The following is a 16,335-nucleotide window of genomic DNA, read 5'->3' on the forward strand; positions in this document are numbered from 1 at the left end:
TATGAAAGAGTATAAAAACTAACGTTTTCATAACATTTTTTGAAAACTTTTCCTGATCTGGAAACAAAAATGCAAAAAGGGAATTAATATTTTATACAATAGCAACATTTTATCATTATTTGACAGACAAACAAGACGTGACAATGTGACATTTTCAATTCAATCAAAAAGTCAAAACAAAGTTGTATAAAAACTTGTAGTTTTATGCTTATTTTCTGTTTATTTTATAAAAACAATAACTTTTCTGCGAAATTATTTTAATTTTTAGTTTGATGCAATGGAATGCAATTGGATAAAGATATCGCCAAGGTATATCATTAAATTATTTGCAAGTTACTGCACTTTTATCATCCACTTTAACCAACTTCTAATACAATGTCAAATTTTTATTTCTTTTTTTAGTTTGAGCAAAGGTGTTGGTGTTATCAATCAGTTAGATGAAACACGTTTCGAACAGTTTCTTCGTCGTATAGTTGCAAAGTTAAAACTTCAGAGTGCAGAAATATTCACAGAAGATGAAAGAACCAAGCTGGAGAAAATATTTGGTATTGATCAGGAAAACTTAGTGTTGAGCATTAAAACTTTGCAATACATATTTAAAAGAATGCTCAAATATATTTTTATGCCTACCAATTTGAAAAATGATCTCAAAGGTATAGGATTTAATAATGAAAAGTCTGATTCACTGGTGAAAGTTTGGTCAGCGGAGACAAGAACAACTCTTAATGAACTTGGTTCTACAACAAACAAAAGCAGTGATTCTCTGAATTTTTCATGGAAATTAAATGCTGAATTAAGTTCAGATTACCGAAAGAAGTGTAAGGTTCCGAAAGCATATTTGTCACTAAGAGACACAAAAGAAACTGAAATAGAATTAACCCATCCTGAGTTATATTCAATTTTTCTTCAATTCGAATCTATTCAGAATGACTTGGACAATTTAATTAAATAAATAAATATTTGTTGTATCAGCTATGAGAGTTGTATTGAAGTGATCTATGTGATGGACCAAGACAATGATGATATAGATGCAAAGGCAATATTGTTATTATGGTAGAAATAAATAGCCTTGATCTGGAGACAATCTTGTAATATTTTGTTAGTATAAGACATAAATAGAAAACACAATATGTCTCGAGTGGATATGTGTTCCGGCTCATGAAGGTTTAATTAGTTAGGATTTTACTTTATCTATGTTAAAAATGCTCTTCAATCACCTGTTCTATTTGTTACAGCTCTATTAAATCTCTACTTATTATTATTGTAAAATTGTTGTATAGTTAGGTACTGAGTATTTTATTTGTAAATTGTTAATGGATAAAACCTTATTCTAAATAAATATTTTTTGTAAGTATTTTGTTTTATTTTCAAATACTGTGGACATGTTTTAATTTGTTGTAAAAAAATATTATTTTAGAATTTTGATTAAATATACAGATCTAGAATGGAAATAGAAACCTTGATAATGAAATTGTTAAGTAGTATTCAATAATGTAGCAGAAAAAAATAATAATATGCCCATTATTTTAACGGATTTCTAAAAAAAATTAATAAATGTGAACATAAATAATGTGAAAGTATGTAACATTGTTTGACATCTTTCTTGAAATTTTGCATAAATGTAGTTTCTAGTACGGAAAAGAACATAAGTTTACGTGATTAATGCTACAAGTAATAATAATTGATAAAATTAATAGAAATAGAAATCATTTTATTCATGCTATGAAAATAATGTTATTTAGCTTAGGGCAAGGTCTTTTAAGTTTTATATTTATTAGACTATAAAATATTTATTCTTCCTATTCCCTCAAAGTTTATTCTATATTATTTAATATCTTAAAATCTTAAATATTCCATATTTTACTGCTAGGATTAAAAACTTTTATAACGGAATGGCAAGATCAAGAAGATCAAAACAAAACAAACATGGCGTCTATTAATTAATTACAAAATTTTGAACTTGGTAACCCAAGCTTACCCATACGTCAGAGGTTTTGGCAGCCCGCGGGTGAACTATTTTCTTCATTGTTGACCTTTCCTAAATCTTAGGTGTAATTATTTCATCATTAGACGTACTCTGGCTGCACCCTTATTATCTAGTATACATATTTAGTCAAAGTTTCGGCGATGGACTCCGAAGATGACACAAAGGATGATGTGGATTCTGGGAATGAGTCTAGCGGAGACGATGTCGACTTTGCAATGGACGTTGAGACACACAGTACACGGGAACGACAAACGGAGCTTGAGGAATATCGATATGAGGTGTTATCCACGGAGGAAATCGTTCAGCATATGGTTGACTGCATCAAAGAAGTGAACACTGTTGTCGAGGTCAGTATGTTAGTGGTAAACAATGGACTGATGGAATGAGGTTACTCGTACACTGTTGTACTTCTCCGAGTTCTTTTGTGTCGCATTCCAAATTGTTTGTGTTCGATATGGCGAAACATTCCGCGTTACTAGCCTAGCTGTGGGCTCAGTTTGGTTATGTTCAGTGCTAACAGCTTGGGTAGAATACTCTTGTTCCACAAACCTAATTTTCATATAAATTACAAATAACAATCGTTTCACCTTGTTAGTTGTTATTTATGTTGCCATATCTACAATGCAATAGTGCATGTTCATAGTAATCAGTAAAGGAAATAGTTGCAAATAGAATGTATGAAAATAATGTAACAAAGGTTTGCTTGAAGTAGGAATGAGTCATAACATTGATGACTGTTTTGATAATTATCTGATGCTAAAATAATTCTTTGTTGATGTATGAGCATTAAGAGAAGTACATAACAATATTACCATTGTCAAATGTCTTGATAACATACAAAACACTTGTATTATTTTGTTTTAAATCAATAGTTTATCAAATTGGTTTTGAATTGTACAACTCTTTAGTTTACAATGGACTTTCCCTTTACAGCTTTGTTTATAAACTAAAGTATGCAATTCCATTTTCAGATACCAGCAACAACAACCCGCATACTCTTAAACCATTTCAAATGGGACAAAGAAAAGCTCATGGAAAGATTCTATGATGGGGACCAAGACCAGTTGTTCTCTGAAGCTAGAGTCATTAATCCATTCAGAAAACCAGTCATACAAAGGCCGAAGGTATGAAAGCATTCATTTACATTTCAAGGTTTTTCACACAAAAATTAGTTACTTGTTTAAAATATTAGCAAGGTTGTTAATAAATGTTACAATAAGTAATGTTACATGGTTCAATTAATTACTATTACTCAATTTATCATATAATGGGGCTGTCATGTTGCTATTAGGAAAAAAGCCATAATAAAAATTGAGATTAAAAAAAATACTCTACAAACAGGACACTCGACTGTTTATAATGCTGAGTTATATTAAGTGTTGTGCTGAGTTATGTTAAAGTATGTGGTTTTTGTCTGGGAATTGGACTTGCACTGTCTCAATTCAATGCACATAGTACCTGACCAACACAACATAATTCTGCTTATACCCTTTACCTTATGTATCATAACACATAAATTGGCACAATTCCAGTATGCAGTTTAACTGAATCTAGATCTATCTGATAAGGAAGTGCATTTTTATCAGTATGCAGTTGCTAAGGAATTGCATTGTAATCTTTCATTATGGATGAATCAATCAAAGAACTGAGATAATTTTTAACCTTCAATATAAAGGTTACTTTTTGTTATTTAGGATTTATGTTTTAATGGATTCTAACTATCTTTTAGCTTGCCCTGTGAATGTATCTATGTAATTTATTAGATGTCGTAAATTGTGAGAATATCACCATTACATTTTGCACATTTTAAGTTTGTCTGTATAAACATAACTAACTCAAAAACTACTAAGGAGTTTAATATAGTTTACACCAATACATACTGTTATCTCTGAGGAAAGTTCAGGTTTATACGTAACTAGTTTTTTGACAGATAAAGATCCAAAGAAACAAACTTTCACATTTATAATATTAGTGTGATTATGATTTGACACTGCTAGAAAGTCTAGGATTATAGGCTACCTATGTATTGAAGAATGATAATCTGTAATAGTAGTTGTAAGATTATATAAAAATAAAAAATGTCATTGTTACAGTTGCCCAGACGGATATCAACATCAGGGACAGAGGAATGCGAAATATGTTTTTCAGTTCTTCCAACATCTGTGAGTTTGTTTTGAATATTATCTTGTTTTTTTTTTACCCCCAAAGGAAACTGATAAGATATGAATAACATTCGGTTTTTCACCTTTAGCTTATGATATTTGGACTATTTTGATATGCAGATTTTGTAATGATTATTTTGATTAAGGTTTTCTTTGATAAGGTTTATCAAAAGTACATTGACACCAATCAGTTTCGTTTGTATTGAGACTAATTATTATTTAAATCTTGTTCTTGATTTATAATCTGTAGTCTGTGAGTGAATACAGTTAATTGATTTGTCATAGTGTAAAGAAAAAATTTAAAATCTATGGCATCAACATCAATTAACTTTCTTCAAAGCCTCCAAATGTACTTAAAAATATGTAATGTTTTTCCATATTTTTTATGGTATAAGCCAGTAGGCAAGCAGATGTACCACCTGATGGTAAGCAACCGTCGCCGCCCATGGACGCCTGAAAAACCAGAGGTGTTACAAGTGTGTTGCCGGCCTTTTGGGGGCTAAGAATTTAAGGGTTGTTGGATCTCACTTACACAACGCAAGCGTTGTTTCACGTCAGTTTTTTGTGGGGCCGTGGTATCGCTCCGGTTAAGCTGGCCCATTCGTGCCGAAGCATGGCTCACCTACACTTATCCACATGTTTTGTTATGAGGTTAAATACATCGATTATAGGTACACAATACTACACATAGTATTTGAATGAGGTCACATCACAATGATAATGCTAGATATTATTCTTATATGTTTTTCCTCATTGCATAATAAAGTCTCCTTGTTTTTCTATGATTGTTTAAATTTACTACATGAGTTATGTATGTTTCCAGCTGATGACGGGTCTGGAGTGTGGCCACAGATTCTGCACACAATGTTGGTGTGAATATTTAACTACTAAAATAATGGAGGAGGGCCTAGTAAGTATTGTTTTACTAGATTAGATTTATAGAGTAGTAGTATGTAGTCTGGAATTTTGCCCAATATATGGCAATAGGTTCACCCCTTATTATATGGGACTTTTATAAAAATGGTGAAAAGTGGGTGACCATTGTATAGCGGCATTAGTTGCCGTAATGTGAACCTCTGCATACGTCTTCGGGGATAAAAGACGTTACGTTGCATTACTTATATTCTTTTGAAAGAGCGAGCAGAACTTATGTAATTGTCACTTTTCGTCACTAACATTATAATTAATTAAATGCAAATCAACACACAAAGTAAAGGACTTAGTTGAATGAAAATCAGTCATGACTCATGCACATTAAGAATAAATTTGCATGCAACATTAACATTCAGTATTAAAGGTTATTTGTTACGAATAACCAAATAAATGCTTATATATATTATATATTAACCCACGGTATGCCGGAACGTAGATCTACGCGAGACACAATGTATTTTTTCTTGTGTCTGTTATACTGGCAAACAAGAGGCTAAATAATTACTAGAAATCAGTACAGTAGTAGATCGTAGACTATTGATTTAAATAAGTACTAATTAACATAGTTTATCTGCACAGATAAACACATTGGGATTTGTGTGACGTGAATCATGAACTGATTATTTATTATTGTTGATACAATTTGTTATTGTTGTTACGTCATTATATTATGTTCTTGGTCTACTGCACAAGTCTGGTTCGATTCCTGCTTGAGTAAGGCAAAGTTATACCTGTAACGCAATATAAAATGTAAACGTTTAAACGTATTGGTTCAATAACTATAAAGTTGTACCTACTATTATGATTATAATAAGTAAATAAATGTGACGAAAGGTACACCCCTTATTACATGGGACCCATAACATAACTGGTAATAAATGGGTGTTACATTAAAAATCTCACTTCTGTCTATGTCTTCGAGGATTTAGAAGGAGTGATGCTGAGTTTTTGTATCTCGTATCAGGGTTATATAACTCTATCACCTCTATCACTATGTTTGTTGCTCTTTGACACAAAAACTACTGAATAGACTTGAATGCTGGGTACAGAGATAGATAATAGTACGAAAACGCGAGCAAAGTCTCTGGAAGAAGCTAGAAACTAATGAGCAATGTGTTGTGATAGGGTCAGACAATAGCGTGCGCGGCTCACGCGTGCGACATCCTCGTGGACGACGCGACCGTCATGCGACTGGTGCGGGATCCGCGCGTCAAGCTCAAGTACCAACACATTATCACCAATAGCTTTGTTGAGGTATGTAAATAACACTTCTTTCATTGTAATTATTATCATAATTCTTCTGGTATCTAATGATGTGAAAGCATCAAATTATTACTACACTGCATCATTTGTTTTTGTCATCCATTGGTTACAACATGAGTTTCTTTGTCATGTTTTGATGATGAAAGTTTCATAAGAAAATCGCATCTGATTTTAAAGATGTTACAAAAGGTTAAAGTTACATAATGCTACCCATAACATTTGAACCATCTGTTTTTTCTAACAGATTGTTTAGTATCTATTATTCTGTTCAGTTCTTAAAACTGTTAGATTATGAAATAGGCAAGGATTGTCGGCGGACTGATTAAAATGAAAAGGTTTTAAGAGCTTATACTTTAAAAACAACGTACATACCTAGTTTGTTTCCTACTACTGCCTTTAAACATTAATTTTGCCTTTTACTGTCTGCCACAACACTAACATTAAGCCGATATTGTTTTTATGAAGTAAATATTCCCGTGTGCAGTGCAACCGGCTGCTACGCTGGTGTCCGTCCCCGGACTGCAGTAACGCGATCAAGGTGGCGTACGTGGAGGCCGCGCCCGTCACCTGTCGCTGCGGACATACCTTCTGCTTCGCCTGCGGGGAGAATTGGCATGATCCCGTACGCTGCTGTCTGCTCAAGAAGTGGATTAAGGTAAACAAAGATCAATATCATCAATATTATGTAATTATGTATACATCTTTATATATATAATTCTTCTGTAAGTGTGTATGTCACTGAACTTCTCTTAAGCGACTGGACCGATTTTGATGATTTTTTTTGTGTGTGTTCAAGGGGATCTGAGAATGGTTTAGATTCACAATTTTGTCCGCTGGAGAATGCTTTTTTAGTTAATTTTTAATTTATTAGTAGTTGTTGATTTTGGAATGTTTTACATTGGATCCGACAGACGGCGCTACCATCGCAGTGTCAAATATTAATGACGTTAGATATTGTCATAACATTTGAATAATAATTTTCATCAAAATGGTCCAGAATGTTTTAGCTTATTAAAAAAAGTTTAAAATTTTCAAATCAAAGACGTGTAGACAGGACAACGTCTGTCGGGTCCGCTAGTTTTTATATATAAATTTTGTACTATCAGTTAAAACACGATCCTTGCTAAATGGCCTCCTTTGATTATTATGGGTTAGTCAGTGAAGCCACTACCTGATCCTACAGCACGACACTGATACGGTGGTAGTCAATAAGTCCAGTAAAATATAATTTTGATGTATTCGTTTGTATGAATTGATATGGTGCACTAACCACGATAGCAACTACATAAAATTCACATCTCTGTAACAGAAATGCGACGACGATTCGGAAACGTCGAATTGGATCGCAGCGAACACAAAGGAGTGTCCGAAGTGCAACGTGACGATCGAGAAGGACGGCGGCTGCAACCACATGGTCTGCAAGAACCAGAACTGTAAGGCAGACTTCTGCTGGGTCTGTCTCGGACCCTGGGAACCGCACGGCAGTAGCTGGTATAATTGTAACAGGTTCGTTCAACTTTTATTACAAGATTTACTAGTATTCTTTGAAAAATAAGAAATAAATAAAGCACATAGTCTTTGAACGTATTTTTGCTATGCTTTGAAGTTATCTTAAGAGGTCTGATTCACTCTCAGATTACCTATCTGTGAAGTTTTTGTGGGTAAAATATGATATAAACCTAAAACATTTGTAAACGTAATTATTTGGGCAACAGAAGAAACACAAATTAAATAAATCCATAGCTGAACATAGAGAGAATACATAATTCGGAGACCTAATACTTCTAGATTGTTCGGTACGACGCATGCTAATAGTTTCCAGATCGCTTGATAAAAAAAAAGTAGCCTGCACCTAGCTTCTTGCGACTTTCAGTAAACACACATTAAGTAAAAATAATTCTACAACCAGGTACGACGAGGACGAGGCGAAGGCAGCGCGCGACGCTCAAGAAAGGTCACGTGCGGCGCTGCAGCGCTATCTGTTCTACTGCAACCGTTACATGAACCACATGCAGTCACTGCGCTTCGAGTCCAAGCTCTACGCCTCCGTCAAGGAGAAGATGGAGGAGATGCAACAGCACAACATGAGCTGGATCGAAGTACGTTACTCAGATCTCTATATATAAAATTCGATTGCTGTTTGTTAGTCTCGCTAAAACTAAATGTGGCTAATTTTGGTCTTGAATTATTTGTGGAAGTCCAGGGAAGGTTTAAAAGGTGAGAATAACATGTTTGAGGCGGTACGAAGTTTGCTGGGTCAGCTAGTTTATTATAAAACTAGCTATTATAAAACCCGGCGAACTCCGTTTCGCCAATACACCAATGATTTTCCCTGTTTTCCTGCTTTTCTCTGAAATCTCACGGAGCCCGAAACCTTTCCAACGTATGCAAAACCGTGGAAATCCGCGCGTCAGGAAAGAAAACCCAACTTATTTTTATATAATAGATAGATGTTATACATACTGTCAGCCAGTCTCTTATGCTTATGATATAATGACTGATTTGATTTTAATAAAATATAGTACACCGATAAAATGAAAAAGAAATGCTTCTTATCGCCTGTTCATATTGCTGTATAAAATATATACAATGTGATAGGGGCGAGACTTCTAACCCGTTAAGGCTGAGTTCTACATCTAATTTTATCGACAAAAGTCGGGGGTCGAAGGGGTCGAATCCCCTCCCCCTAAAAGTTATGGCTATTTTAATATTTTTTTTACTTTTTTTGATATCAAAGGTTGTATGCGTCGTACAAACAAAAAAAAAACGACAAACGGTAGCTAATAACCTTGGCTAACTAATTCATTACTTTTTTCATATGTTTGATAATGTTTTGGTGAGAAAAAAATCATTTGTGAATTATTTTTACCGAAAAAATCACTATTTTTCAATATTTTCAATTAGGGGTTCAAACCCCCATATTATTTTTTTTGTCGATAAAATTAGATGTAGTACTCAGCCTTAACGGGTTAGAAGTCCCACACCTATCACATTGTATTTGACGATCTGTTTGTAGTCCTAAAACCTTAATTATGAGAAGGGCAAAAATGTATGACAAAGACAGTAGTAGACCACGAGTCCACGGAGAACTAATGTAAATAGAAAAAAAAAGTATATTTTTACTCCAACGTAAACGTGTTTTTGCTTCTTAAATACTAACATTTTATTTATTTTTCTCTATTGGCCACACTTGTATTAATTATTGAAATAATCCTCTCCAGGTCCAATTCTTGAAGAAGGCGGTAGACATCCTGTGCCAGTGCCGACAGACCCTGATGTACACGTACGTGTTCGCGTACTACCTGCGCAAGAACAACCAGTCCGTCATCTTCGAGGACAACCAGCGCGACCTGGAGTCCGCCACGGAGACCCTCTCCGAGTACCTCGAGCGGGACATCACCAGCGAGAACCTGGCTGACATCAAACAGAAGGTCCAGGATAAATATAGGTGCGTGTCTTCTGATGATGGTACTTTGTCCCTTTAGATTTGGAGCATAGTGATTGGTCAATTCGTGCACCGCTAAGCCCTCTCCGCCCCGCTCCGGGTCAGTGGAACCGCAGCCTTATACATGCCGGTGGGCGATTGCATAACCTACTATGTTTTTTGAGTACTAAAACTCCGCATGTTCTGTTTATAGTAAGATTTACATTATTGGAAAGGAACTTCTGGCATGATATGACATTATTACCATTTGTTTAGAATGCATTAGCGGTATTTATGAAACAGTTTGTACATGATGGTCGTTATTGTCGGCAGATATTGCGACAGCCGGCGCAAGGTGTTGCTGGAGCACGTGCACGAGGGCTACGAGAAGGACTGCTGGGACTACACAGAGTAACTTGCCTCCATTACACACACACTCGCACCGGCCACACACCGCCGCCCCACGTTGGGCGCCAACTCGCCACTCTCCCGCGATCACTCCCGCGTCACGCTTCTCTTTCTATCCTATATAGACTAAAGGCTGCGAACAAAATCACATTATATTACCTTTCACATCGAATTCAATAACTACTTTAATGAGAGAACTCATTTCTATACTGACTTAGAATAATTGATGTGGATAGTGATTAGTTGGAAGGTTCTAGAATTATTCCCGCTGGTCCAAGTTCAGCTTTAGCATAATAAACCTAACATGTTTAACTATAAACAACCCATGTCTGTAATGATTCTAAATATATCTGTAATTAAGAAGCCGGTCTTCCGTAAAGACAAGGGATTTTTGACTTTTGAAATAGTAATCTACTTAATAACTACTCAACTCGATAGGCACTTGAGAGCTAATTATGTAAATGTAAAAACTATTTCATGACGATGTAAATAGGAATAATTAACAAATTGAAATCAAACATTAAAAGTTTTATGGCGCTAGACGCAATCATTGTTTTTGCAGCTTGATTAGTCACAATTTTTAATATAAATAGGTAATGTTTTATAAATCCTAAGGCCACCATAATTATTGTTGTATTAATTCAACGACGATATAATTCAAAGTAATATAAATGGTTTATTTTCGTAAACGAACGGCTTTTATTGACGTCTTCCTCCTGGTGATGCGGACCTATGCTCAGTTGTCGATCACGGACTACCACGGACCGTACCAAAGACCTCAGTTAAAATGTCCAAAATTTGCATAGAGTGACAATAACATACACATTATAGTAAATATGTCTGCAAATTGTCTTCGATTAACCTTTTCAACGCCACGGCCATCTGTACACATCAAATGATAAAATGCTCGCGACATCATATTTTCGAAGACCGACAGGGTCCATAATTGTGACTTAATACTGTATTTTCACCACCTATGTACATTATGGATGCAATAAATACTTGAATACGTCTGTGGCGTCGCGAGTGTTTTTTATTTGGCGACTATATAGATGTTTATGGAGGTTGCTAGGTCCTGTTTCTGTTAGACAGTTTGGGAAATGAGTGTACAAGTATGTATGCTGTTACAAATTCATTCTTAGTTGGCTCACAATCTTAAGAGAAGTTTATTTTACAAAACTATTGAGAAGTCATATCACATGTCCAGATCTACCACGATTAGACACTAAATTTGAAGGTAGTCCTAATATTTTCTTATTGTTAAATACCTTATTACATATTAAAGAACCAAATCTAATATATTAATGTCAATAGTCTGATTGTCCATGACATTTAATGAAGAAATAAATACATTTCCCTAGTATTTGGTGCAATATAGTAATTTCTTTCTTTGGATATTGAATTCAGTATAGTTTTAGAACATCAAGATATTTTTAGACTTATTTTGAGTTAAAAATTTTAAGACGTGTGTTTTAGATTACAAAATTCTTGATCGTGAATGTACTGTAAGTACATTGCCTACCTCTTCCTTCATAGATTCTTAATACCTTATGTCTAAGCCGCAGTATTGTTTACATTTCAAAACATTACTTTAATTTACTTTCGGCATAATTCTTTTGTTCAGATTTCCGTAGAATTAAAAAAATATATGTATTGCTGAAATATTTTCCATAAGTCGAGAGAGACTCGTACACATTACACACGAGGATAAATACATTAATAATAGTTATAGTATTTTAACTTCAAAAATAAAAAAGAGTAAAAATATAAGATATCAAGAGTTTGATACCAATATGGTATATTTTTTTCATCGAATTACTGAACTAATTGCCTAGCTTTTGTTTCTATGAGAAATCGGTCGATAATGCCAAAAAAGGCTATAAATTATGTATTATTTGGCTATATGAGAGGGACATGGAGTAAAATATAAATTGTTAGTTCTAATTTTCACTTATTTTTGTGGTAAAACGTGTGTGTGCCAGTGTTTCATGTGTGATCAGGGCAGGCAACAAAATGCTTACTTTTTTATCGTAATACTGAAAAAAGAAACTATCGGATGCGGTCACTTTGTCCCTAGCATTCATTTTCCTAATTTTCTCTTCATAAAACCTTTTTATCATACAAAAATCTTCAGAATTTAAAAAATGTTATTTTTCTGTCAAATTGCAAAGATGAGGTGGGCCGCGACCAACAGTTTTTTTTTTCTATTCTCATTAGTTAGCAAACGGATTGTTCATAAACTATAAACCCAAGCAAAAATAACTAAATTAATATGACTTATTTGAATTTAAATTGATTAAGTAATTGATATTGTTTTATTTTTAATTATTTTTCGACATTATAATTTATCATTATTATTTTTACATTAGCGACTCGCTTAATTACGTGACGGTCCTCGATTATTATTGAAAAAAGTTGCATAATTCTTAATTTTATGTTTTCGGAACTAAATTGACTGATTACACTGTGATCCTAAGCTCTGTAAGACAAGTTTGAGTTGTCGTTTATGATTATTTATTGAATATAATCGGGTGTGTAGTCGAGGGCCGCCTACGTTAGCGAGTACCAAAGAACACCGTTATAGAATCGATTATGATGTGATTTCGTGATGGCAGCATTTAGTCGTGAGCTAGGTACTCGTACTACAGTCGCGTACACACTGCTACATCTCGTTACATACATAAGTCCTCACATGTAACATTCAGATCTCCTCTAATTGTAATAGAGTTCATTTTATATTTTTGTTCGACTGTAAACTTAGAATTTATTATTTTTAATATTAATCATTTTTTTTTATTATATTTTAAAGTCTTAGCATCGTGTAAATCGCTTAGTATAGTAGAAGTTTGAATCTTTGTATTACTACGACCTCATTTTCACGGTAATGTAAAATATTACGATGTACTATAAGTTCACATAGCGGTGGTTTGTTTTATTGTCAACTATTCTCGGTATTTTTTAAATAAAATAGCACAATACGATAAAATAACAATTTCTATCGGTTAAGAAGAAACAAAAAATATTTTTTACCAAAAAACCTATTTTTGTTATTAGATTACAAATGTAAATCAATATAAAACAGTTAGTTCATCACTTAGTATGTTTTCATTCTGTGATCAATTTACATTTTAACGTCTGAAGGCCTACAGAGTGGTCTCGATGGCGACCGCGGCGCTCGACGTCTCTGCTCACTTTATTCAAATAATATTTAATATACTATAAATATGAAGTTTTCCAATACATTAACGACTGGTACTAAAATATTTACTAGGTAGGCTTTGGAGTCGCAAACGTTTTCAAGCAGAAAATCTCCGTGTTCACCAATAACTCTGTACTAACAAATGATTTGGATGCTCTATCGTAACGTAAGCCAAGTCGTACAAATACATGACTATTTTCGAAGGTTTTGATTCGCAATAATCGGCTTTTTGTAAAGTAATTCTAGCGCTACATATCTGTCATTAATCAATAAATAAATAAATCGGTGAATTGTGGTACGAAACGTGCACAAGTGAGCTGCACTGCCAGTATATGTCGTAAATTATATAAGTAAGAAGCTTGTTGTACGAGTCCACATAGTGGGCACTGTACTAGTGTAGGAGGCCCCTGACTCGCTCGGCCACTACCGACACGTTCTACTTAATACAGAGGGCTTCGAAACGTACACACATACTATTGTACATATAGATGCTGTATAGATATTTATATGGTGGATATGCCTATGTATTGAGAAGCATCTCGTATGTGTGTCTATGTTAAGGACACATTTGTCTTAAGTTACACTAAGATGGAAATAAAAATAAATAAAAATAGTAACATCGAAAGGAAGTTTGTTATTTAACTCATTGTCCTGTCCTTCCCAATAATCCTCGGTCCTTCCCAAAAGTCAGAAATAGCATGACAAATATTGAGAAATTTTAAACGCCTTTACCTTACTTTACCTTAGGTACCTTTGAAATTATTATAATTACATTGACCAAGAGTAAAATGATAAAGATTAAAAACGCTACGCGTAGCAGCGCTCTACTTAGCAGCAAGCTACTGAGTGCGTAGCGTAGCTGGCTACGCAGCCTTTACTGTTTCGAGTCAACGCAACGACTACGTTGTACATAGTCAGCGCTGTGACGTAGCATAGCAACAGACAACGTAAGCGTAGCACGTTTGTACTGACAATGTTACGTACGTATGTTTATCTCAGTGTAGGCGTATTCCGCAATAGAAAGGTAGCTACTACACGATCAAATTGTACGTACGTTGCTCTGGGAAATGTAGGTGTAGCTCTTTCATAGTGAAAACGTAGCCAGCTGCATTGTGCAATAGTGCTACGCTATCATTAGATAGTGCTACGACTAAACTGTGCGTAGCAGGTCACGCATCGACAGATGGACGGCGTAGTCGTAGAAATGTTTTCTCTGACAAGAGTACCGGACAGCTACGCTCTCGTGAGAGTAAGGGCTACGAAAATAGGCGTAGATGTAACATGCAGCGTCAATGTAAACAGCTACGCAGTGCTAGGTTTTCGCTAAATAGCGCCTTGACTACGTTGAGAGATAGACGGTATAGTCGTTGTAATTTCAGAGTGAGAACTTAGCTAGCTACGCGTCATTAAGAGAGCGGCTACGCTGGACGTAGCAGCGTAGCAGCTCTGGCCGCGTAGCATTCGTAGATAAAGCAAGGTTACTACCGCAGACCTTAACCCAGGGTTAATTTTGCGTTAAACCACTATCTACAAAAATAAATTAAATCTAGTCGCGTTATCCAACAACGTACGTTGCAAAAATAATATTCTTAAAAAAAATATTCGATTTGGATAAAGTTGTTAGTAATTTCACAGTAGAGTATTGGTAAGTAAACCATTAACTTTCGTAGAGTATCGATTAGTTATAGAAGAAGTTATTTCTTGCCGCAGGGACGCTCTGGCCCCTTCTCCAACAAGACCTAGTAAAGCCTAGCAATAGAACGGTGAGTCAGTTTTATTTCTTTTCTTATAAAAAGAACTGAAAAATTCAGGTATTAAAGTCCTTTTACGTATGTCGTTGACACTTCGTACTGAATTCCATTGACGTAAAACTTGTCGAACTGTTAGAAAGTCCTCTTATGTACGTCATTGACACAGTTTACTGAGAGCATTCCGATTGGCCGGCTCGAATGAACCGACCAATCAGAGCGCCGAACTCGCTCTCGTTTCGTTTTCGTTCAATGTAAAGCAAACTCGTACTAAGGGTGCTGAATCCAGTTGATGTAAAAAAAATTATATTATTCTATTTTTCCATTTGCTTTTCGTTAAATTGAACACGCGTCTACGCGAGACAGAATGTGTTTTCTATTGTGTCTCATATACCGAAAGACAAGAGGTTAATACCTATCTGGTTAATGTTTAAACTGTAGCCTTGAAATGTCAATATTTTAATTAATTTTAATATAAATACTCTTGTTGTAATTTGTTGTTTATCGGCATCACGTCTAATAAGTACGTCTAATCCTTCATTACTTAGTACCTACATCTACTTATATAAAACCATTTACTAATATTCTAATCTATCGTCTAAATCGTCTAATGTTTTCATTGTAATTTCTAACGGAGTTTCTGTTTCAGGGCGCGACTCATTCGGAATGTTTTCTATATCAATGTAAAATCAAACAAGTGAATAAAGACTAAATGAATATAATATTAATATTTTCCCGTCCTAGTTAGGTTGTTAGGTACATACTAGTTTATCCAAAAACTTCATGACATTTTGTAATTTATAAAAATGTATAGGAAAGTTTTGTATATTATTAATAAAAAACATAAATAAAAATAGACAATGCCGTTTTATTTCGCTTTTATGCGTAGGAATTTGTTCTAAGATTTGAGTTAGGTTGATTTGGACATCAAATTATGGCAGGTTATTTTGGACATCAGAACATAACGAAAATATAATTTTGTATATTATTATAAATGGTTTCTCTACGTACGGTAAAACGGAGTGAATAGAATTCGAGGCGTGAATAAATACAGAAAAGGGGTGAATGCTGGGAAAATGTTCTAACATCTATTCACCCTTTGAATTGGATTCACCCGATTTTACGTTACGTAATTTTGGTATAAGTTATAGTTAGATGTTTGGGTAAAAATAAAACGACGGAACAAAGCAGTCAAGTTCTATATTTTATCG

At 34.5% G+C, this 16,335-nt stretch overlaps 2 protein-coding genes and 1 long non-coding RNA gene across 3 annotated transcripts; all 3 read left to right on the forward strand.

Moving 5' to 3' along the window:
- Positions 1-134: 134 nt before the first annotated feature.
- Positions 135-1,351, forward strand: LOC118274282 (uncharacterized). Its single transcript, XM_035591744.2, has 2 exons — positions 135-309; positions 403-1,351. The coding sequence occupies exons 1-2, from the start codon at positions 278-280 to the stop codon at positions 950-952; spliced, it is 582 nt and encodes a 193-aa protein (XP_035447637.2). The 5' UTR covers positions 135-277; the 3' UTR covers positions 953-1,351.
- Positions 1,352-1,969: 618 nt separating this feature from the next.
- Positions 1,970-14,001, forward strand: LOC118273952 (E3 ubiquitin-protein ligase ariadne-1). Its single transcript, XM_035591233.2, has 10 exons — positions 1,970-2,334; positions 2,959-3,111; positions 4,081-4,149; positions 4,973-5,059; positions 6,208-6,336; positions 6,830-7,000; positions 7,655-7,851; positions 8,255-8,444; positions 9,567-9,793; positions 10,103-14,001. The coding sequence occupies exons 1-10, from the start codon at positions 2,128-2,130 to the stop codon at positions 10,182-10,184; spliced, it is 1,512 nt and encodes a 503-aa protein (XP_035447126.1). The 5' UTR covers positions 1,970-2,127; the 3' UTR covers positions 10,185-14,001.
- A 708-nt stretch (positions 14,002-14,709) lies between these two features.
- On the forward strand, positions 14,710-15,980 carry LOC126912724 (uncharacterized). Its single transcript, XR_007707393.1, has 2 exons — positions 14,710-15,139; positions 15,774-15,980. It is a non-coding gene; the product is annotated as an uncharacterized LOC126912724 (long non-coding RNA).
- The last annotated feature ends 355 nt before the right edge of the window (positions 15,981-16,335 follow it).

The sequence above is a fragment of the Spodoptera frugiperda genome, chromosome 3 (assembly GCF_023101765.2).
Source record: "Spodoptera frugiperda isolate SF20-4 chromosome 3, AGI-APGP_CSIRO_Sfru_2.0, whole genome shotgun sequence".
NCBI classification, from domain to species: Eukaryota; Metazoa; Arthropoda; class Insecta; order Lepidoptera; family Noctuidae; genus Spodoptera; species Spodoptera frugiperda.

Excerpts from the sequence above, each read along its gene's own strand:
- LOC118274282 (XM_035591744.2), top strand. The coding sequence starts at position 278 with ATGGAATGCAATTGGATAAAGATATCGCCAAG. Across the intron at positions 310-402 it reads TGGATAAAGATATCGCCAAG|TTTGAGCAAAGGTGTTGGTG; the intron begins GTATATCATTAA and ends TTCTTTTTTTAG.
- LOC118273952 (XM_035591233.2), top strand. The coding sequence starts at position 2,128 with ATGGACTCCGAAGATGACACAAAGGATGATGTGGATTCTGGGAATGAG. Across the intron at positions 7,852-8,254 it reads AGCTGGTATAATTGTAACAG|GTACGACGAGGACGAGGCGA; the intron begins GTTCGTTCAACT and ends TTCTACAACCAG. Across the intron at positions 8,445-9,566 it reads ACAACATGAGCTGGATCGAA|GTCCAATTCTTGAAGAAGGC; the intron begins GTACGTTACTCA and ends AATCCTCTCCAG.